This window comes from Onychostoma macrolepis, chromosome 01 (genome assembly GCF_012432095.1).
Source record: "Onychostoma macrolepis isolate SWU-2019 chromosome 01, ASM1243209v1, whole genome shotgun sequence".
Taxonomy (NCBI): Eukaryota; Metazoa; Chordata; class Actinopteri; order Cypriniformes; family Cyprinidae; genus Onychostoma; species Onychostoma macrolepis.
This window is the reverse complement of record NC_081155.1, coordinates 5520002-5543838: the sequence shown is the minus strand read 5'-3', so window position 1 is coordinate 5543838 and position 23837 is coordinate 5520002. Positions and strand designations below refer to the sequence as shown.

Genomic DNA, 23837 nt, shown 5'->3' with positions numbered 1-23837 from the left:
AATAACTGCTTTAAAATGACTGCTGCATATTTCCTGTGCACTGCAATACTGGTCTGTGCTTGACTGGTCTGTGCTGGTCTGTGCAGCCGTGTGTCTGCTTATTGATTTAACCGCTCGCACTTGCCCATTTAATGGCAGATAATGTTCTTTTTTTTCTTTTCTTTTTGAAGCAGATGCAGATCTGTCGTAAAATAATTTGTGGTGTATATTCCAAGCGTTCTGAGGGTATATCATATGGGTTTGGTGAGAAACAACCAAAATGGCAAGTTTTTACTTTTCTTAAAATCTCACATTCCTATGTGCGAGTGGGCAGCAGCTCGCGCAAGAGCATATTTTGTTATACAAATTCTAATCAATTTTAATAAAATACAAGACTACATTATAAAACTCAGGAGAGTATGTATTTTAATATCTCTGTTCTCCGGTTGTCAGTCATAATGACAGTTTCTTGCGTGAACGTTATAGGCCTATTATACCCAATTGTATTCTTTCCTTTTCGTATTAGTGTTTAAAATATTTATTTTGAAATGAATTAAGTAATTATTTACTTAATTAAACAAACAAACAATTAAGCAGGGTAGGGTATAACAGCTGTCATAGAATAGAATTTATATCTACACAGAAGCAAGCCCAGTCTATAGACAACCAAGAATGAATACGTTTGTTGGGAAGCTTTGAGGTCGTTACCATTAAAGAGAAACAAAACTTTTGTATAGATTTATAAATAGTTTTATAAAACTTTTTGGAATGGCATTTATAACGTGCATAAATTGTTTACGTTCAGTAGCTATTTAGAACACAAGTCACTGAAGGATAACAAACTCCTCATTCAATAAATGAAGAACTAGCCTAACCAAACACCCCTTTCAAGCCAACCAAGAGTACATAGCCTAAATAGCCTGTTGTTCTATATTGGGGTTCTGTGTGGAATGAAGGTGTGATTATATAATCTTTTTCAATACAGCAAAACCTGTTGGTGTCTTTGTTTTTGGGTTTTTTCTATCTTTTCTTATCTGTGCTTCTCATCCACTCTGCACAGTGCAGCTTCACACTGATTTAACTCTGCACAGCTAAATAAAACAGGCTTGGTGCTGATAAAAATTTCTGAAATAAACATTTCTGTAAAACGCTTAGTTTGCACAGTAGAAAGCCCGATCTAGGACCTGCCCCGTACAATTTAAGATCGGTATACTGATACAGCAGCAGAGGACTATTATTTTCTTGAACGGAACAGAGGAAAGACTGATGACGTCACGGGTTTAGATTTGGTTGACCAATCGGCAGAAAGGGGCGTCTCATGACCGAATTTTGAAGTCGTTTATCCGTTTTCTACCCCATGAACCAAAAAATGAGAATCGAGCCAAAATCTTGTTTTTGCGCTTCTCTGAACAAATGAAAAAACTAAAATAGGTGCCTTTTTCTCATTTTTCTACTATCAATATTAAATCAAAAAACTAATGATCAGATGATACACGGACCGAATTGATAGGCGGAAGCAACATTTTAATTTGAATCGGAATCGATTTTCGATTCCCAACCCTACTGCAGACTGAATTCATTCACTCACAGCAGAAATCACAGATCATCACACATGACCCTGTTATTCACCCTGTCAAACAAAGAGTTGTTCTTAGAAGTTTCTCATGAATGCTAGAGGTGCTTTTATGTTTCATGAGAAACAGGTCATTTTTCTTTCCAATTGAAAGACACAGAAAACAGGTGACACACGGTGTCTCAATTTAGTTTAATTGTGAAGATTAAACAGACTTATTCAGGAAACCCACAGTGAGACACATAAGGCTGAGAAGTAAGCAGAACATTGTAAGCAGAAAACGAAGACTAAGCTGCTTGTTTAATAATTCATCCTGCATCTACTCAAAGTGTTCAATGAGGTTTGCAATACTTTTTTATTATCAAGAAATTGCCTTACTATGTTAAAGAGACTGGCTGGTAAAGGTCTCAGTGCTTTGTGTTTGCAGGGTTTTGTCTAGTGTGCTAAAGATGAACCCACATTAAATGCTTACATGCTTGTGGTTTTATTTTGTTCTTTCATGTAAATTATTCGGGTCAAACCAAGAAGACCTTCACCCACAGATGTAATAAGAACAGAAAACTGGTTTCTGTAGACAAACTTTCCACTCCAAAAAAAATTTAATAAAAAAATGCTGTGAATTTGTGTAATATATGAAAAATAAAAACATTTTTATATAATATATATATATATATATATATATATATATATATATATATATATATCAGTTCTTCCTCCAAAAGGTTTTATTCAGGACAGATTAAATATTTAACACAAGTCAAGAGGCTTCTGCTCTTTTTTTTTTTTTTCTGTCATGGTCTGGCAAGGATGAATTGATGCAAGGATCTAAATGCAGCAGTTATTTAAGAAAATCCAAAAAGCAGAAATGTATAACATTGTATAACAGTGACCAAAAAAAACAAACAAACAAAAAAAAACACAACAGTTATGATGTATAGAGAACTACAGACAAACAAAGACTGCAACACATAGAGTATGAATACACAGCGGACTTGAGCTAGTTGCACAAGGGGCCACCAGCCTGGAGATGCCAGCCGCTCACACTGACATTAGCGGTGTAAGGGAGACAGGTCAGTTTAGCTCAAAGGGAATTATTTATGATTTAATAGGGAATTTTATCAGAATCACTGTTTTACAGCTGATCCAGGACCATGCACAGACATTTTGAGGGGCATGTGCTGAAACTGAAAAAGGACCCCATATTATTATTTTTTTTTTTTTTTCTCGGTCATATCTTAATGACAAATTAAATAACACAAAATAATAGTCTCAAAAGCTTTAGATTTATTCACGACTAATAATACAGTTTGAAGAATTTTTTTTTTTTTTTTTTTTTTTTTAGCTATTTCGGTTTTATAAACTCATTTGTATTATTTGGTTAACATGTTTATGTACATTGTAAAAAAAAAAAAAAAAGCTGTAGTTTTTACAAAATAATTTTGACAGCTGTGGTTGCCATACTAATTTTGTAAAAAATACAGAAAAAAATAAACACATTTACGGCCAAAAATTGTAAAGTATACAGCTGTAATTTACAAATGAGAAAAATTTAATTTAAACCAGTCAATTCAACAACACTGTAAAAAAAAAAAAGTTGATGCAACTTAAAATGTTAAGGCAACCATCTTCAGCAGATTTTTGTGGGAGCTTCTCACATTTTTGTTGTATAAACTTAAAACGACAAGTTGAGAAAACTCAAAAATCTGCTGAAGCTGGTTGCCTTAAATTTTTAAGTTGGCTCAACTTTTCTTTTGTTTTTTGTTTTTTTTTTGGGGGGGGGGGGGGTTGCAGTGAAGGCACACTGCTATTAAAATCTGTTTTGTATCTTTAACATATTGACAACCACCATTAAAATGCAGGTGATAAAAGAGAAAGCCACATGAACAGAGGTGGGTAGTCCAGGGGCCAAAGAGTAAAAGTAAAAGTCCTGCCATATTTTTGTTTTTGATCTAAAATACAGTAAATTATCATCATTTACGTATAAAATCCCAATTTAGTGCTAATCTGCGGCCTGCCGATGCTCAAGGAAATATATGAATGAAGTGCTGCAGCCTGAAGAACCCGGAGGTGCCGTCAAGAGTTTATTTGTAAACGACTTCATCTGATTAAAATTACCATGGTTACTAAACAGATAATAATTAAGATAGGCCTATGATTCTAGAGTTAGCACATACTATTTCTGTAATATGGCCAAATCAATTACAAAATCGTACACAAAAGAATGCACATGCTCGGGTCTACACCAATAAGATTTGCCGTGTTATAAACCAATGGAATTGGGGGTGGGTGGAGCGACACGTGTCGCCCCGCCCCAATGTGTCGCCCTGCCCCATCATCCAGATTGCACTCTGGAGTACTTGCTTTACACCTCTGTCTGTAATATATCTGCTTGTTTTACACTCTTTGGCCACCAGGTGGTATTGTGAGCAAATGAAGGCTCCAGAAATTAACTCTTTTGTGAAACACTTGGCTGAAAAGCTGAAAAGCTTCTTGAGGCTTCCTCTGCCCATCACTAGTTACATCTACTAACAGTTATGCTTCAGTAAAACTTTTTTTTTCAGGTTGGTTGAATTCAGTTATAATCAGTAACCTTAAATCATTTATTTCATTTAAACAAAACCAGTTATTGTAGATGTTACCAGTTGACGTTCAATTTCTAAGTTGAACTAACTAAACATTTTTTTTTCAGTGCATAAGCAGAAGAGACGCTCCTCCATTTTGACATTGTCTGCACATCAACCTGATACTCTGATTTATAGCACACCGAATGTCACTGCACAAACAGACAGTCTGAACTATTCCTCTGTGCAGTTTATCAAAGAACCCAGATGCAGTGTGAAGATATGTGAGATGTTTGAAATGAACCCAAATGAATTGGCAGAAACACTTTATTCATCTGTTCAAACTGAACACCAGTCAGACATCACTGATTCGAACTCAATCTATTCCAGTCTTCGTAAAGGACTGTAGATTAGGTCGATTTGACAAGTGAACTTTTAATTTAGAGATTAAATGTCTTTCTATTATTGTCAATGCACTGCATACAGATAGAGGCGTTTGCTAGAACATTTTTATATCTACATTAATATTTTTATACAGCGGAAGTCAGCTAAATATCCTTCAGATTATGAGGCAGTACACTCTTAAAACAGATGTGTTAAAAACAAAGCAACTTAGAGTTATATTTTAATACAAAATGTGTTGTCCTTAACTTGACACACAGGTGTGTTAATTTCAACTCAACCAGGTTGATATTCTTCAAATATTTAACACACTAATGTGTCATAAATTGCACACACTATAGTGCACCTTTATAAAACAAAATTATAAAATAAAATAGTACATCTATGACACAAATTAGTATGTAAAAAAAAAAAAAAAAGAAAAAAAAAAAAGATTTGTGTTAGATTTGTTCAACTTGTGTTATATCTTAACACACCTGTGTGTCAAGTTAGGGACAACACATTTTGTGTTAATTAAATTTTAACACAACCAGTGTGTTATTCTTCTTAACACAGGCAGTGTGTTCACATATGCTATTCTTGCAGTTAAAATTAATGCAATACAAAAAATATGTACCGTTGGGACCAATCAGACATACCATTTTTCATTAGATTTAACTAATCAATTATTCATTAGACTAACAAATAGTCACAGACCCCTCACCCAATACACATACTGGGTGCCAGGATGTATGTGAACGACCCACAGCCCCTGGTTACCATGGCAACCAGGACACCCGAGCCAGATCAGATAAACTTTACAACCTAAAAGTATGTAGAGAGAATTCCTCTGAAAACTCTGTTTGTCTCTTCTCTTTTTTTTCTGTTTCTCTTTCCTTCAGTAATTCTGCTTGTTAACATTCTCATTAAGTTCAACTCTGCTTCAGTGTTACTTTGTTACTTTAACACTCTGTATTGTGGGACCAAACACACTCTGAGCAGTGTTAATCCCTGAAGGTCTTCCAAATAACGTCCCCCAACCCTTTAAAGAGCTCCACATCATGAGCATCTCGGGAAACGTTCTGGGAACGTCATTGACACCAGCGGGACATGCTGAGAATGCTCTGGGAACTTTACATTTCTAGCTGGGAAATCCATACCTGACATGAGTGCATCCATGTAATCCACCAATGAAAAAAGAGGCGCGAATTTGGTTAATACAAATTAGTTAACATATTGTGTTGGACACACTGTGTTATTTCTCTCTCTCTCTTTCTTTTTACACACAAATGATAAACTTAAAATTACACAAAATGTGTTAAAATGGCTATAACACAAAAAAATGTGTTATTATTTATCGCATCCTTTTTGAGAGTGTACATACGGCATTTCCCCACCCTCTGTTACAAGGTATTTGAAGGAGAGGTTTGTAATTTCTGGATAATAAAATACTTTCATATCCAGTTAATATGCAGAAGTAAGCCATAGATGTTAGTTTTCATAAATGATCAAAATGTGCCTTTTACAAGTTGGAGAGTAAACAGACTAAAGAGTAAACCTAGATATATGACTGATCATTCCCTTGAGTTATTATTATCATTTGGTACTATTATGGTACTATTACTATTATATGACTGTTAGCATATTACAACTTGACTGATTCATTGTCATTATTGTCATTTAATGTCACTCTGGCAGAGTTTGTTTGATAGTTTATGTGATGCAATGATATTCACACATTTTTAAGTGAGTGAAGTATCCAAATACTCTCTGAGGCCACATAAAAGCATAATAACGTTAACAAATTATATGAATTAAGTATGTTCTGATATTGGTTTGATATATAGTAATGTCAAGATATGCTAGGTGTGTGTGTAGTGGTAAGAAAAACAGGGAAGGGGAAGGAGTTAAGCATTGCAGCATACACTTGTCAGTACGGAAGAAAGAAACATTTGTCAGTGTTTACGAGTTTTATTTAGTCAAAAGTGCCGTAAATCCTCACCATGTGGAGCTTTCTTCTTCTCTGGTCCTGCATGCGTATCAGTGAGTTCAGGAGTTCTGCATGTGACAGTTTTGCACTTCTCTAATTTTCCACTTTTCTAATATTTTACAATCAGCAGTCGGGATTTCTTAATACATTAAATGTGCTCATCCTGTCTAATGATGTTTCTGTTTTCAGTTGTTGTTGGTGCTCCTGAAACAGTCACAGGACACAGAGGAGAGAGACTTGACATCAGATGTGCATATAAATCTGGATATGAATCAAATTCAAAGTATTTGTGTAAAGGCGAGTGTAAATTTGGAAATAAAAACATCATGGTTAAATCAGGATCTCCAGCTGAAGACGAGAGAGTCTCTCTGACTGACAACACGACGACCAGAGTTTTCACCGTCAGCATCACTGACCTGAGAACAGAGGATGAGGGACAATACTGGTGTGCTGTGGAGAGGACTTTACCTGATGTCTATTCAGAGATTTTGTTGCTCGTTAAACAGGGTAATGTGACTTAAACAAATGGACCTATAGTAGAAATGTATGAAAACAAGTCAGTAACTGCTCTCATGTATGCATGTGACTTTTCTCATTTAGGGTCACGAATGTGCATGCAAAGTTTCAACGCATAGATGTGTTTTAGAAAGACTGTGCAAATTTTAGTTACATTAATTGGGTTGAGGTCAAATCGACCTCCATTGGTTTCCATGCAGTTCACCAAAAATCTTCTGAATCATCCAATGAGAATTTGCAGTGTCTTCATCTATTTGAGTTTCACAGTCAAAAAGTCTGTGAATATATGTAATTGGTTGTTAGTTTTTTGCATCTCAATTACTAGCCCGTTGCCGCACTGAAAATAAGCCATGGGAAACACGTTTTAAACCTGCAAGGGTTTGAGTAAATACTATAATTATACAAATAAGTTTAGAAATTATTTATAACTAATTGTAGTTATTTGCACCTCAGGCTACAAATAAACATTACAAGTATTAATTAAAAAAACAAAACAAGAAAAAAAAAAAAAAAAACAAGTAGTCATTCATTTTGTGTCTGTGCAGCTAATTTTGAACAAAAATACACAGCTCAAATTGATCCTAACACAAAGGGAAGAACTTATTTTTTTTAGAATATTTTGTTTATTTATTTTATTTATTAGATATTTTAGACTCTGACAAGCTACAGTAGAAGTTTCATGTTTTTACACAACTCTTTATACATCATATTCTTGGAGATATTGCATCATATTGCATGGAAACCAATGGGGTAACACATTTTTTATTGTAATGTATTAGTATAACTGAAGTAGTCCATCTTTATTGTCATCCCTTTAGATGAGAGGACAACTGAAGTTCCAACCATCAGCCTGTTTTCACAAACAAGCACATGTGTTTCAACAGCTCCTCTGACTCATCAAACCCTGTTAGCACAGACGTCTCCACCTGACTCAGGTAAACACCTCTCCACATCCCACACACTCACTGCTCATGTTTCTCTCGCATGCACATCTGAACCAGCTGAGTGGTTTATTTTGTCATTTGTATTTTCAGGTTCATTTGTCGTCATCATCATCACAGCAGGAGGTTTGGTTGTGCTCCTGATCTGTGCTGTATTGCTTATTGTGGCTGCACGGAAGAAAAATATGTGTGGTAATATAAGTATATACAAATGAATGAATGGAAGAAATAATTAAATCTACATTTGTCTACATTCAGATCAGTCTTATTTTAGTACCACTGATATTCTATTATAGGTTTTATTGATGTTTTGAATTACTGTCCATTTTTATATTTTCCGTTTTCATCTCAGTTTTAAAGTTTTAGTAACGTTGGTGTGTGTTTTTATCATTTTTATTTATTTATTTATTTTTAAAATATGTAGTTTTTCACTAATTAATTACCATTTCAATTTTAGTACATCAAGTTAAATTAAATGAAAATGAGAGATGTTGGCAACTAAAAGAAAATATATATTTGTTTAATTATTTATTTATTTCAGTTAATGTTTCTTTCAAGTAACACTTTTTTTTTTTTTTTTTAATGGGTTTATTTAACTATAATAATAACCCTGATTCAGACAACATAGTACGGAAGAGGATTAGGGCCAAGCAATAATAAAAATAATAAAACCATCTCGAGATTAAAGTCATTAAATTTCGAGAAAAAAAGTCAAAATAACATGTTGAGAATAAACTTGTTAAATTAAGAGAAAAAAAGTCGTTCAATTTAGAGAAAATACTCGTTAAATTTCGAGAAAAAAAGTCTAAATAAAATGCGGAAAATAAACACTCGTGTCAGGTTCATTTTATCTCGTTGGACTACGTCAATCAGCATCTGTGGTGGCGTAGGTCGGACAGTGATTTAAACTAGAGTTTAAAGGCAGATGAAACAACGCTGCCATTCTCAACAACACTGACGCGGAAAACAGGAGAAACACTGTGCGACAACAATCAGTTAGAATACTTTTCAGTCCACAAATTAATATTTTCAGTGGATTTACTGTAGTAACACTAAACCTACCCAATTAATACATTATTATTAAACACTTGTTAGGCAGTTGATTTCCACTTTTCCGATGTGATGTGATGAGAAAAAGAAGAAAAGAGTTCAGCAAAAGATGTATTCGAACTCCAGTCGGTCACATCGTACACCTTACCCCAGTGCATTACTCTCCATCCTACACCACTGCAGCCGCTGATTGATGTGGTCCAACGAGAAGAAATGAACCTGAACGTGACTAACTGTCTGGCTAAAGTGAAGAACTGAATTCAGTTACTAGACGTTTTAAAACTAAAATAACATTCATCTATCGCAGATCTGGTTTCCTTCATCGCTGAAGCGCTTCATCTGACATTAAGAAAAGAAGAAGAGGTGAGTCATTATCATCTTTAAAATTTCTATAATTTATTGCATTATGAACAGAGGTGGGTAGAGTACCCAAAAACTGTACTCAAGTAAAAGTACTTCTAGAAATATTTACTCAAGTAAAAGTAAAAGTAAAAGTAAAAGTAATAGTCTGAATAGTTACTTGAGTAAGAGTAAAAAAGTATTGGATAAAAAAAACTAAAAAAAAAAAAACTACTCAAGTAGTTAGTTACTAGTTACTTTGGATCATATACTGTATATCTATAGTCTATTTTTATTTAGATATATAGATACATTTATGTAACGTGTGTCTGTCTGTCTGTCTATCTATCTATCTATGTATACACACACACACACACACACACACAAACACACTGTCATTCAAAAGATTTGTAATGTTTTTTTTTTTTTTAAATGTAATATATTTCAGTGATGCAAATCAGAATTTTCATCAGCCTTTACACCAGTCTTCAATGTCACATAATCCTTTAGAAATCATTCCAATATGTTAATTTATTATCAATGCTGTTCTTTTTAGCTCTCTTTTCATCAAAGAATCCTGACCAAAATGTCCAAATATGTTCCAAAACATATTAAGCGGCAAAACTGTTTCCAACACTGGTAATACATCAATATATTAATGATTTCAGAAGGATCATATGACTCTGAAAACTGGAGTAACAGCTGATGAAATTTCTGATTTGCATCACTGAATTAAATTATATTTCAAAGTATATTAATTAGGCCTATGTATTATAGCCTATATTTATATAACCTCTGACACCGAGAAGAGTGAAAACTCCTCACATGACCGCTACCAAACATCTGAACATAACGAAACAAATGCACATTGACGGATCTTCTTCCGTCTGTTCTGCAAAATGTAAACAAATGTAGCATATATTTCTGCAAGCATAAATATTGTGAAAATATCAATATAAATTATGTCTAGGCAAAGGCATTCCTCCTGGAACAGGTCGCACGCCGCTGCGCTCAACGCTCTTGATGTTCTTAAACTTTCTGTCACAACTCTGAGTGAAAACCACTTCAGACAACTCAGCGCGTGCGGTAGGGAACTCAAGGAATCATTCAAACTGATTCGCGAACCGATTCACTGGTTTGCCAACTGGTTTGATCAAGCCTTTGAACAGAATTGACTCAAAATAATGAATCATTCGCGAATGGGCATCGCTCATTGCCCAGAGAAAAGTAGACGGCGCATTTGGAATAAATTGAAGCTTTTTTTAACTTGTATTGCATTAAGATAAAGTAAGGAGAGGAGCGTTGCCCACAGTAACGAAGTAAAAGTACCGTTTTTTCACAAAAAATGTACTTGAGTAAGAGTAAAAGTACCCATTTTTAAATATACTCTAAAAGTAATAGTTACCCAAAAAATGTACTCAAGTAAATGTAACGAAGTAAATGTAACTCGTTACTACCCAACTCTGATCATGAACTTAGTTCTTCTCAAGTCAGTGTCAAGGTTCACATTCTTACTCAATTCTTCCTTCTTCCAATTTACAGAATGCTTATGAGACAGAAAACCCAGTTGTTGTCCCAAACTCTCATACAGCTCAGAGTAATGACGGTTCTGCTGCAAACACTGAAGCAGTCGACACAGACCTCGACTACATGAATGTTGCTGCTGCAGTGAGAAATTGTGTGAATCCAGATCAGATCTACACAGAACTGAACGCCAGTAGACAGAATCACATTTATCAGAGTCTTACCGCTGATTCTCTTCAAGAAGAGTCCATCTATCACAGTATCTATCAATCAATCGAGTGAACACTAAAGCCTCATCATCAAATGATCAACCCTTTTTTTACAGAGTGGCCTTTTATTGTGGCCAGCCTAAGGCACACCTGTACAATAATCATGCTGTCTAATCTGCATCTTGATATGCCACACCTGTGAGGTGGATGGATTATCTCGGCAAAGGAGAAGTGCTCACTAACACAGATTTAGACAGATTTGTGAACACTATTTGAGAGAAATAGGCCTTTTGTGTACATAGAAAAAGTCTTAGATCTTTGAGTTCAGCTCATGAAAAATGGGGGCAAAAACAAAAGTGTTGTGTTTATAATTTTGTTCAGTGTAATTAAGCTTTCCATTGATGTATGGTTTGTTAGGATCGGACAATATTTGGCTGAGATACAACTATTTGAAAATCTGGAATCTGAGGGTGCAAAAAAAAAAAAAAAATGTAAATAATGAGAAAATTGCCTTTAAAGCTGTCAAAATTTATTCCTTGTATGTATATATACAGTATCTCACAGAAGTGAGTACACCCCTCACATTTTTGTAAATATTTTATTATATCTTTTCATGTGACAACAATGAAGAAATTACACTTTGCTACAATGTGAAGTAGTGAGTGTACAGCTTGTATAACAGTGTAAATTTGCTGTCCCGCCGAAATAACTCAACGCACAGCCATTAATGTCTGAATCGCTGGCCACAAAAGTGAGTACACCCCTAAGTGAAAATGTCCAAATTGGGTCCAATTAGCCATTTTCCCGGTGTCATGTGACTCGTTAGTGTTACAAGGTCTTAGGTGTGAATGGGGAGAAGGTGTGTTAAATTTGGTGTTATCGCTCTCACTCTCTCATACTGGTCATTGGAAGTTCAACATGGCACCTCATGGCAAAGAACTCTCTGACGATCTGAAAAAAAAGAATTGTTGCTCTACATAAAGATGGCTTAAGCCAGGGGTGCCAAATCCTGCTCCTGGCGATCGCCTGTCCTGCAAAGTTCAGCTCCAACTCTAATCAAACACACCTGAAGCAACTAATTATGTTCTGTAAGTAGCTCAGTGAGTATAAATATGTATTGCCATTTCTGTGGAATACAGTAAGAAGTGCTTCCAAAGTTTTGTGGTTCATGCAGAAAAAATTAAAAGAGGTATTAAAAGATGGGCTTTTCCAGCTGTGTGTTAAATTTTGGTCATTACTGATGTTATTTGTGCATTATTTGTTTATTCATGTGAAATGCAGGCAGTGGCTCATCTTATCTTATGAGTTTACAGCTCCATATGTTTTGCATAGTTGAACAGTTGTGTTTATGGCCAGACAGCTGCTGAAGTGAAGTACAACACAAAGTGCTTTGATTAATTAAATGACAAGGAAACAGACAGAAAAACAAATACAAACACATAAGAGCTTCACAGCTTTGTGACAAAGGTCTCATTTGTGTTTAACATGATCCAGATTCAAATCATAATACAGGCGAGCCTACAGTTTATGGACAACTTAATTCATGTGTAATATTAAACTCACTTTTATTTTATAAGAAACTTCTCTTTTACAGCTTCACTTCTGCTTTAGTGATTATTGGCTCCTGATAAATTACTGGTGTGTTTCCTCATTTGTTTGTATTTTCTCTTATGGTAAATATGTCTGCATAATGATTAAATGTAATATTTTAATTGTATTGTGATCATTTACTTAAGTGAATTATCAAGCATGTTTTAAAGTGAGTGTTATGGGATCAATTTTACATCTAAATGTAACAAAACTGTAAGTCTCGCTTCGTAGGGGAAATGAAAACGTTACACTGGAAGACTTAAAAGTGAAAGGATCCTAGCCCCCACTCTGGTGCTTTGAGTCTCAATATGCACAATGTGTGAATATGTTTTATCTTACACTATTGTATAATATATTATAGGAACAGGTAGTGTGGGCTTCAGGTCAGTAGGTGTCAACACGGAGGCTTCCTGAAGTGTAAACGTGATGTAAAGTGACAACTCAAATTCACATTCCCACCCTCCTAAACCTGATTGTGCAAGTAAGACGTCCCTACTCCAAGGTAAGTAAAAAAAAAAAAAAAAAATAAATAAATAAATAAATAACTTTCAACTGTATTGCTTTAACAATTACTGATTTGTTTTTCCTTTCCTTAGGAAACTGGATTTCTGTCTTAAAAGTTGTTTCAATAAAATAAAATAATAAAATGAGAAATAAAAATAATAACAAGTTCTCTGGAATTTCCTTTCAACCTTGGTAAACCTTCAAAAATATTGACAATTTCAAACATTTCTGTATAACACCTCAAAATTAAGTTTCACAAAATTGTTTTCAATATCAGGACACAAGCTGTTTAACAAATGGATGGATGGTCACAAACTCTTATACTGTAGTTCAATTCGAATAGCTCACTTCGAATTACTCGCTCCAAATAACTCATTTCAAACGATTCTTATGAATCAATTAATGATTCGGTTTCCTTTGAGAGTGTCGATTTGAACTGTGTTTGTGAGGACTCAGTCAGTTCATTCCAACACTCAGTTCGGTTCAGTCAATATCAGTAAAGTGTTTGTGTACATGTAAAGAACTGTTGTACCGGTCTGTAGCAACGATGGCTTGGAGGCAACAACGAGTCAAACAGCTGAAATAGGACAGTGAGATGTGATAAGGATGGCAGGGTAATAAAAAAAAAAACAACACGAGAAGTTTCAGCGCGGCCCAGGAAAAAAAAAATTCGGGAACCTTCTGGAACAAAATGGAGCAGATCAGCCACAGGATGCACGCGACACACCTGAACAGGGTCTGACTTGCAGGAAAAAGTGCTTCTCAAAAGCAAAACTTAATCGTAGACGATTGTCAGTCTCTCCAAAAGTGCAAAAATACTAAAAAAATAAATCACTCCGTGGAAAACTATCGTTCAGTTCAAAAACGCATCCTCGGGCACTAACAAGTGCACTTAAGTGATTCGTAGGAAGAAATCAATGTCTCTCGCTCTATAACACAGTTCGTGGATGACTTGTAAAAACAGCAGAACTCTCAAAAATGCTTACTGTCAGAATGACGGAAAAAAAACAACCGTGTTGTGAATGAAACTCATGGCTCCAGTAATTCTCTCTCGTGCTCTCAGCCAGTCTCCAACACCGTTCTCCATCCGATGACGCACTCAACCGAACTTCTGCTTCAACTACGTCTCTAGTTCCACACGATAATGTCAGTATACACTAAACTCACGAAACTTAAACTGACCGTGCACCACTGTCTTCCATTAAACCTCAGGTGGAAAAAAATATCGACTTCTCACACAGCAATCATTAAAAATGAAAGCAAAAGTTTTCAGAATAGCAAACAATGGTCACGGATCGAAAAATAATGACCGTAAATCAAAAATGTAATAACACATTTTAAAAAATAATAAGCATAACTCAAAGCTTTAAAGACATTTAAAATAATATTGCACGAAACTGAAATATTAATGCAAAATTATCCAACTTGCACGCAAAATCATGTTTTCCTTGGTAATATTTCTCTGTTTTTTTGTGCTCTCAGACATTTTATGCTCATATTTTTATTTTTTTGTATGCTTATGCTGTAAAAAAAGAAAATAAGTTTGTTGAAAATTGCCTAAATTGAACCTTCACTTGTTTGCATTTTGCTCTGGACGGTGGACAGTCGCAAGACAGAATTTTCGTCAGCACCATCCATGTGCAAGTACATTTTTTTTGTGATTTGAGCAACAAAGACCCATGGTCAATGTGCGGAATGCAGAAAATGAAGTTTACCTGAGCCTTAAAATTAAACATTCACAAACAATTAAATCAGAAGCATGCACAGTGCATTGCTGGCTGGTTCGGCACCATATTAAACTTTAACTAAAGTGACATAAGCAAAAGACAGTTAAACTCACCATAACTCACTGCCCACTGAAAGTGATTTTTGATGTGATAATACATCAGTTGTGGCATACTGGTGTAATTGCAGAATGGGCACTCACTAGTGCAGTTTTTTAAATACTTCTCACATTTCCCCTTGCTTAACACAGTTTTGTGCATTTTTGCAAGGGATTTGGCACCTGCTCTAGGACATATACTGTATAGCAGCATAACAGTATGTAATATAAAAAACGAGCTCTACTTTCAAGGACTGTTAAACTTAATCATATTTTGTGTTGAATTATTATTATCAAATGTAGTTCACTGTTTGTTTTAATAGATGTATACTTAATAATAATAATAATAATAATAAAATCTAAATATTTTACATTTAATCATTTTATTCACAGAAAAACAATATAAATTTGTATAGCTATTGTTAATATGAACTTGTCCTATATTACTTCTGCTGGTTCAGTTTTGCCACTGTATTTCTTTTTAAGGGGCTTATTTTGGAAACACTATATCCTAATCATAATCCCACCAAAACCACACACACTAACGTTTCTAATGCTGCCTTCAAGTGCTCTCGGAATTATCCTAAATACGAGTTTCCTAAGTAAACATGAACGCTCTTCCATTTCATAATCACAACTTCAATAGAGAGATTTATCAAATTTCCGATAGAACGTGAAGGCGGCATTAGGCCTGATGCTTTTGGGAAACGCAGACCTGGTTATTTTAAAAGCAGACCTTCACACCTTGCGTGACATGGTTGAGTGATTAAAGTTATGCAATTTTATTTTGAAACTACTTCACATTTCCTTTTAACAACACACTAAACGCCACTTTAGAATTAAAAATTGTAATGAAACAAATTAGACAAGAACTCACCATGCAGCGAAGAACAGCGTAAAAAACCCGCTAGAATCGACGTTATGACTTGACGCCACTAACCAATGAGAACAGTTGTAGGCGGGACGAGACGTGCAGCCTCGCCCCAGATACAGCCCCGCCTCGATCTACGTCATTACTTTGCCACTAACCAATGAGAAGTTTTGTGCAGCCCCGCCTCGATCTGCAGGCTGCAGCCGGGTGCTTCTTGTCTGATCCCTGGACTTTACACCTCTGTCTGTAATATATCGGTTTGTTTTACACTCTTTGGCCACCAGGTGGTATTGTACGGAGCCCTTTACAGGACATTGTGGTGGGAAAAATTCGGGGTGAATGGAAAAAATTCAGGGTGGGAGGGAATTTTTTTTTTCAAATGTTTTATGCGTTCTCGCAAAACTTTTATGCGTTCCTCGAGAAACTTTATGCCTCGCAAAGATATTTGCATTCTCTCGCAAAACTTTTGCGTTCCCTCGCAAAACCATTTGAGTTCAGACAAACGCTTCCTGTTTACTTTGCAGCTTGCAGTGGTTATAGCTCGTATGTTCACAATGAGCGGTTCATAAAGTTTTATTTTGAACTTGGACTCAAATAAATTAATAAGTCAGTGCTTAGTTCAAGGCACGGTTTTGGGACATAATAAAACGCTTAATGTGGATTAATGTTTTAAAACAGTGACTTGGAGGACCAAATTCGCTAATAATAAAAGCTGATACAATTATTAGGCTAATATTAATAACCTTATTAATAATATTACTAAACAGAATAGCCCAGAATATGAGCAACGCCTGCACGTAGCCTAAGCTTTTCTCCCCATAAAAGCTTAGTAGGCTATAATGAAAACGGTGATTTAAAAATACCAAATCCGTTGCATTCATATTCTGGGCTATTCTCCTTTATTAATAGTAATATTATTAATAAGGTTATTAATATAAACCTTACAATTTTATTAGTATTTATTATTATTGAATTTGGTCCTAATGTCACTGTTTAAAGCCACATTAAGCGTTTTAGAATGTCCCAAAACCGTGCCTTGAACTAACCACTGACTGACTGTATTTCTTTATACTTGAATCAAAGTTCAAAATAAAACTCTATGAACCGCCCATTGTGAACATACCAGCTGCATGAACCTTTCATTATAGCCTACCTTAAGCGTTTTCTATGGGGAAGAAAAGGCTTAACATGCAGGGCGTTATGCGTTCATATTCTGCTTTATTAATAGGAATATTATTAATAAGGTTATTAATGTTAGCCTAATAATTTTTATCAGGATTTATTATTATCAAATTTAGTCCTCCAATGTCACTGTTTTAAAACATTAAGCCACATTAAGCGTTTTAGAATGTCCCAAAACCGTGCTTCGACATAAGCACTGACTGTATTACTTTGAGTGCAAGTTCAAAATAAAACTCTATGAACCGCTCCATTGTGAACATACGAGCTATAACCACTGCAAGCTGCAAAGTAAACAGGAAGCATTTGTCCGAACTCAAATGGTTTTGAGAGAACGCATAAAAGTTTTGCGAGAGAGCATAAATATCTTTGCGAGAGAGCATAAAAGTTTTGCGAGAGAGCATAAATATCTTTCTTGAGGAAAGCATAAAAGTTTCTCGAGGGAATGCAAAAGTTTTGCGAGAGAGCATAAAACATTTGAAAAAATTTTTTCCTCCACCCTGAATTTTTTTCATTCACCCCGAATTTTTCCCACCACAATGTCCTGTAAAGGGCTCCGTAGTATTGTGAGCAAATGAAGGCTCCAGAAATTAACCCTTTTGCTACCTAGGAGCTTGCTGTTCTTCTAAAATGAATCCGTGAGTACAGTTTACAAACCCGCGGGAACGGATTGCAAAAGCTTGCGCACGGATTCAAAATGGTTTACAAAATCTGAGCGCACGGATTGGAAATTCGTGGGTACGGTTTATTAATCCGTGGGCACCGAGGGAGCAGTTTAAGAATTCGTGAGTACGGTTTATAAACTGAGGGGACGGATTGCAAAACCGTCGCCACGGATTGTTTTTTGTTTTTTTTCTCCTACAGGTGACGTTCCGGGCTCCGTGAGTAGCATCTGCCTGCAAAACCGGAGGCTGCATTTTCAGGAACGCAGTCCTAGGACCCTAGGTTTTTAGTGACAGCGCCACCTACCGAATTAGAGGACCAGCGAAGATGGCTGACAGTCAGAGTGTGAGTATCAAATGTGAATAAATTTTTATTTGTTTAACATTAAAAATAATTGTGATGCATTTCATTGGAAAGTTAACGTAGCCGAAGTGATCGTGATTTGCTAAATAGTCTTGAATGCATAGCCATCATATATTAGCCTCTAATGCTGTAAAATGAATTGTTAGCATGATAAGCCTGTAATGAATTATTGACAGCACAATAAACTATAGCACGTTCGTTGTGAAAGCTTGTTAATTACTCATTGTGTTTCCATTTTAATTAAGTTAAAATAATCTTAATGTTTTAACTGTCACGTGCTCATTCAGCCTGTTTAACGTTACCCCACAATACATGTTATGAGTACGTCTCTTCATTTTGACATGGTTTTATAATGTTGTTTGAGACATATGACATTTTAATAGTCAGACATAAGAGAGGCCATCATAATAATTGACTGTTAAAATACCACGTGTTAGATTGTGTCATTTACTGTGTACTGTACTCTATATGAAGTGTTTTCAAGGACACAGCTCAGGGCAGGCAATAGTATGACAAAAGATAAATAAATAAATTGGTCAAGTATTGGAATTGTTTTTACACAATGTCCAATGTATCCTTTTTTTAAGCGTTAACAGTATTTATGTTAACCTAGCAGTGATTATGTTCTCCATTAACTATTTCAGTGAAGTGGAAGAATTGAACAGGGTGATAGAGAAACAACTGAGAAAAGAGGGGAGAGCATCCAGGTGGAAGGTAGTGCTGCTGCATACATCACAACGTGTGCTTTAAATATTTAAATTCATGTCAATAATATGTTATTTCTATTCAGATTTCTTGCATCTCTCTCTATTATTTTTTTTTTCTCAGTTCAGATGGGCTTTATTGACATGAATGTTTCAAGAACCTTTTTTACCAAAACATCAAAATAAAATTTTTCCAAATCTTTAAACAGTATGCAATAATAGTATTATGAACATTAATTGGTATGAAGATTGATATAATTATTTTTGGATCGTATATGTGTGTGCGCTCTGTGGTAACTAAGATCTTTTAAATGTGAAATTTAAAATTAGAGAGTAGAACGTGTTCAACTAAATGTTACTTATTTCATTCACTTCTCTCTCTTTCTCTCTCTTAGGAGTCAGTGAAGACGTCGTCCATGAAGTTCTTTCTATGTGGTTCACATCATGAACAAATTTGTTTTTGTGTGTGTTCAAGTTCAACTGTTGTAATATATTATTTTATAAAATATACACAATCTTAAATCTACCCCCAGAGTCATCCTTGTGTCCCTCTGTACTTGAAAATGTGGTTGATCTAGTGACTGAAAAGACTATGATTCCTTGTTTATTTTATTTGAGTTATTATATTATGCTACTTAGACCCAATGATTACTCAACATTCCTAGGAACCTGGTTTAATTGTAATAAAGAAAGTAGTATTTGGGTGTAATAAAACTTTTAAAAAACTCTAAAATTCTAATGTAGTTAAAACTGGGTGGAAATACTGCCTTAGTGGCACTTTTTTTAGTCCTCCAAAACTAGGGTCCTGGAAATGCGTTCCTGGGACTGCGGTTCTCCGGCTCGGTAGGTGGCGCTGTCACAAAAAACTAGGGTCCTAGAAGTGCGGTCCTACAACTGCGGTCCTGAAAGTACAGCCTCCGGTATTGCAGACAGATAATATTGGGCTCCGTAGATTTGCTTCAGTGTCATTTGTCCTGAAAAAAAAATGAAACCTGTATGAGCTTTCAGTATCAGACACTGTATCCTCCAGTAGGTGGCGCTCTTTCAGTGTGATTAATGTGATATTCAGTCAGTGGTGATGGTGAGAGGAGCCAGTAAAGCTGCTCATTACTGATAAAGAGCTGAATAAAGAGGAAGTAACTAAAGCAGACAGATGTAGAGACAGAGAGATTCACACAGAGATCATTCAGCATAAAGAAGACTGAACTCAAGTCACAATGAAGATCCTCCTCATCTTCTTCACTTTCTACCTGATCTCAGGTCAGAGCTTTTCTCTTTCATCACTGCAGTAATGATGCTGTTTTCTGTTCATCAGCTTTCTGATCACATTATCAATCTGATTGACAGATGCAGTGAGATGCTTTAGCGTCACTGGATATTCTGGAGGAAGCCTTCTTGTTACATCATGGAAGCCTTGGCACAAAAACAGTGCTAAATACATGCAAAAGCTACAGAATGCAAAATCAATAAATAACAGGAAACATGATCAGTGGACTAATGAAGGAAGATTCACTTTATTTTGCAATGAAAATGAAAACCTCATGATATACATCAAAGAACTGGTCATACTCAATGCTGGAAGTTACAGGATTGAAGTTGATGGCCAATGTGGAAGAAGGTCAGTCATTTTAAAAGTCTTTGTGTAGTAAAATTACTGATCATTTCAAAGTTTTTTTAAATCTATATATATGTCTTTGTGGGGGACAGATTCATGTTGTAAAGTGTCAAAGAGAGTGATGGTGATTGTTGGAGATATTGCCAATTTCAGCTGTGAATATTCACAAAATCATATTAATGATGTCAAGATCATATTCAAAGAAGGAAAAGACTCCATTGAGACGATTTACAGCACAAGTAATGGAAGAAGAAAGAAAGATTCAGTATTTCTGATGACAAACATAAAAACCTCATAATTGTGAGGATTACTGCTGTGACACAAGATGATGGAGGAGTTTATTTGTGTGGAGTTTGGATCTACAGACACTCGTACAGTTACACAATTTTTAATACTGTTCATCTCCATATTATTAGTAAGTAGATACTATACTGTGCTAGACTAACTGGGACTTACATGTCGTTGACCTTTTGTTTGTTAATTTCTTCTATTTGTTTTCCTAATTTGTAAGTTGCTTTCGATAAAAGCATCTGCTGAATGATTCAATGTAAATGGAAAGTAGAACAAACTCAAATCTATAAAAGTAGATAAAAAGTATAAAAGTTTCCATGTTCTGTGTCTGCAGCAAAATTGCTTAGAAGTGATATTTATGTTTGACAGATAAATTGAATGTGTATAAAGTGAGCGGCTACTCAGGAGGTGGTCTGATGATCAAGTGTGAATATCCTCAATACAAAACCAAGCCAAAATACATCTGTAAAGAATCAGATGGATGTTCAGAGAGAAGAATCCAGGAGTTCAGGATGAATGGATGGAGAATGGAGATGTTTCTTTATATGACGACACCAGAGCAGGAGTCTTGATGGTGTTTTTTAGAGAGCTGAAAGCTGCAGATGAAGGAACATACAGGTGTGGAGTGAAAGTATCTGACTATACTGAGAGCTTCACTCAACTTCAGCTGAGCGTTAAACACGGTGAGTAACCAGAAATACTTTATCTTAAATGTTTGGAGTATCTTTCTGATTTTTATTTATATATTTTATTTTTTTATCATTATTTTTATTTGTATTTTTTTGGTTAACAGATGCAAAATTTCCAAAAAGGAAATTTTCCTGACCACGAAAATACAGATCAACTTCATCAGTGAGTCGATTCAGATGATTTCACTGTAAATAGAGTCTATTCAGAATCATGGTTGTTTAATGTTTGTTTGTTTTTAGTGGCTCCAGTAGTGAGACGTGAAGGAGAATCTGCTGAGATCATCTGTCCTTATGATTCAATCTATAAATCAAACACAAAGTCTCTCTGTAAGGGGAAGTGCTCCACTAGAGACAGCAATCCTCTCAGTGAGACTGTGAGAGAAGAGAAAGATACCAAGACTGACAGACTGACTCTGAAAGATAACGTCACTGCAAGTGTCTTCACTGGGACCATCACTGGACTGACAGCAGAGGATGCTGGGAAATACTGGTGTGCAGTGACATTAGAAACAGATCTCAATTATCTTTACACTCATCTGATGGTCATCATGAACGAGGGTGAGGAAGGTTTATTCATCTGAATATGTGAAGCTACGGCTGTGAATTGATGTTCTTGTGTTTGTAATCATTTCCAGAGCTGAACTTGACTAAGTATGAAGGAGACGACGTGTCAATCCAGTGCAAACATCATGATGAAGATCAGAAAAGCTTCTGCAAAGCACATGAAGCCTCCATGTGTGTGAAGGATGGAGTTTCATTGGAGACGATCAGAGATGATCGATTCTCTTTCAGTGATGAAGCATCTACTGGAGTCTTTACTGTGAACATCACTGATCTGAGAGAAGAGGATTCTGGGATATACTGGTGTGGAGCTCACGTCATGTCCAAAGTGCATTTAAACATCAGCAAAGATAAGGACAGCAGTAAGATAACTTTATTTTATTTTTTATTGTCAAATATGAACACTTACAGATCTTCCAGTGTGACATTGACGTTGTTCTAAAGTCATTCTTGTTGTTTTTAATATATTGTTTCTCGTAAATGAAATATACTAAAATTGAGGTTTTATTATTTCACATAATTAAGTAGATATCAATATAGTAATTAATCCTCACTAGATGAAATGATTGACCTACTGCACATCTGGGTCTCTGGATTATTTTTTTCAGACATGTATTATTTTTCTGTATAATTTTTTGGAAATTTGACAGATTTGTGTCTCTTTTTTTTTTTTTTTTTTTTGTGATTCCTTGCAATTCCATATAAAATTTTCCTTTATTGCTTAAGAAACCTTTGAATCTTATTTTGTGACATTGCTCATAAATGCAGGAGGTGTTTAGTGTTTGATGAAGAGGGTGTTTTCATTTCACATCAAAACCACAGAGATGAGCTGAAGGTTCAGAGTCTCAGTTTAATTCAGCTGTGAAGAACTAACTGTCTTTATTCAGGAAACCCACATGAGACTCAACAGAGAGAGACGTGCTAATTTCCCCCTATAATTTATTTTAATTGATCAATTTATTGTATTTCTAATGCATGACGTTTAACTATCACTCTGTGTTTGTGTGTTTTATTGTCAGATTTCTCCATGATCATCATTAGTGTCTGTGTGATTCTGCTTTTGATTGGTGGATTCACTCTGACTGTGTGGAAACTAAAACACGAGAGACAAGGTGAAGCTTGGTTTCATTATTTATCTCCTGAATCGTTTAATTAAATTGTTTGATTGTTTCAGAGCTGCTTCAGTAAATCTCACTCAGAGAGTTTCTGTCTCAGATGCTGCAGACAATTTATGTTAATCTAGTTTGTCTTTCTCTGATCAATTCATTTTGTTTGGGGTAATTAGGAAGAATCTCAACATCAGACAAGAGAAAGAGGAAGAAAAATACAATGGTGAGTTACAGTTTGTGTGTTGTGTGCTTGTATATTGTATATTTCCGCTGCTGCTCATGTTGTTTCTGTCACGTGTTTAAAATAGTTTGTCATCTCCGTTTATCTGAGGGTGTGATAAAAACAGGAAATAATTTACAGTTTTAGAATATACTGTAAAGCCGGGGTACCCAATCCTGGTCCTGGAGATCTACCTTCCAGCAGAGTTCAGTTCCAACCCTGATCAAACACACTTGTCTGTAATTATCAAGTGCTCCTTCAGATCGTAATTAGTTGGTTCAGTTATGTTTGATCAAGGTTGGAGCTGAACTCTACTGGAAGGTAAATCGCCAGGGTTGGGCAACCCTGAACCCTGAAATCTGAATAATAATTTTATGCATTTTATTTTGAAAATGAACTGTATTCATTTGCATTTTTTAAATGATTTGTTACTATTGTATTATTCACAAACTTGAAAATGGCATGTTTGATGCTTTCTGTCACAAACGCTGGAGGTGTTTTTTGTGTTTGCATGATGAACAGACTGTTTTTCCGTCCATCTCAAAGCCACAGAAAACAGGGGAAGGTTCAGGGTCTCAGTTTGGTTTGAGTGT

The 23837-nt window shown here is 35.4% G+C and overlaps 2 protein-coding genes across 2 annotated transcripts in view; both read left to right on the top strand.

Moving 5' to 3' along the window:
* The window catches only part of LOC131536484 (polymeric immunoglobulin receptor-like), a 32481-nt gene extending 10124 nt beyond the window's left edge, over positions 1–22357 (top strand). The window contains exons 2-3 of the mRNA XM_058769445.1: positions 21595–21912; positions 21990–22357. Of these exons, the coding sequence (XP_058625428.1) occupies positions 21595–21912; positions 21990–22357 (686 nt within the window). The remainder of the gene's footprint in view (positions 1–21594; positions 21913–21989) is intronic.
* LOC131548327 (CMRF35-like molecule 5) lies at positions 6404–14393 on the top strand. The gene is made up of 6 exons (XM_058789937.1): positions 6404–6537; positions 6674–6991; positions 7819–7935; positions 8035–8133; positions 9299–9354; positions 10873–14393. Exons 1-6 carry the CDS (start codon positions 6498–6500, stop codon positions 11134–11136), a joined length of 894 nt encoding a protein of 297 aa, XP_058645920.1. The 5' UTR covers positions 6404–6497; the 3' UTR covers positions 11137–14393.
* Positions 22358–23837: the final 1480 nt, after the last annotated feature.

What these genes read in the sequence shown, in the direction of transcription:
- LOC131548327 (XM_058789937.1), top strand. Translation starts at nt 6,498, where the DNA reads ATGTGGAGCTTTCTTCTTCTCTGGTCCTGCATGCGTATCA. An exon ending in TTTGTTGCTCGTTAAACAGG is followed by an intron (nt 6,992 to 7,818) that starts GTAATGTGACTT and finishes TCATCCCTTTAG; the next exon opens with ATGAGAGGACAACTGAAGTT. An exon ending in CATTAAGAAAAGAAGAAGAG is followed by an intron (nt 9,355 to 10,872) that starts GTGAGTCATTAT and finishes TCCAATTTACAG; the next exon opens with AATGCTTATGAGACAGAAAA.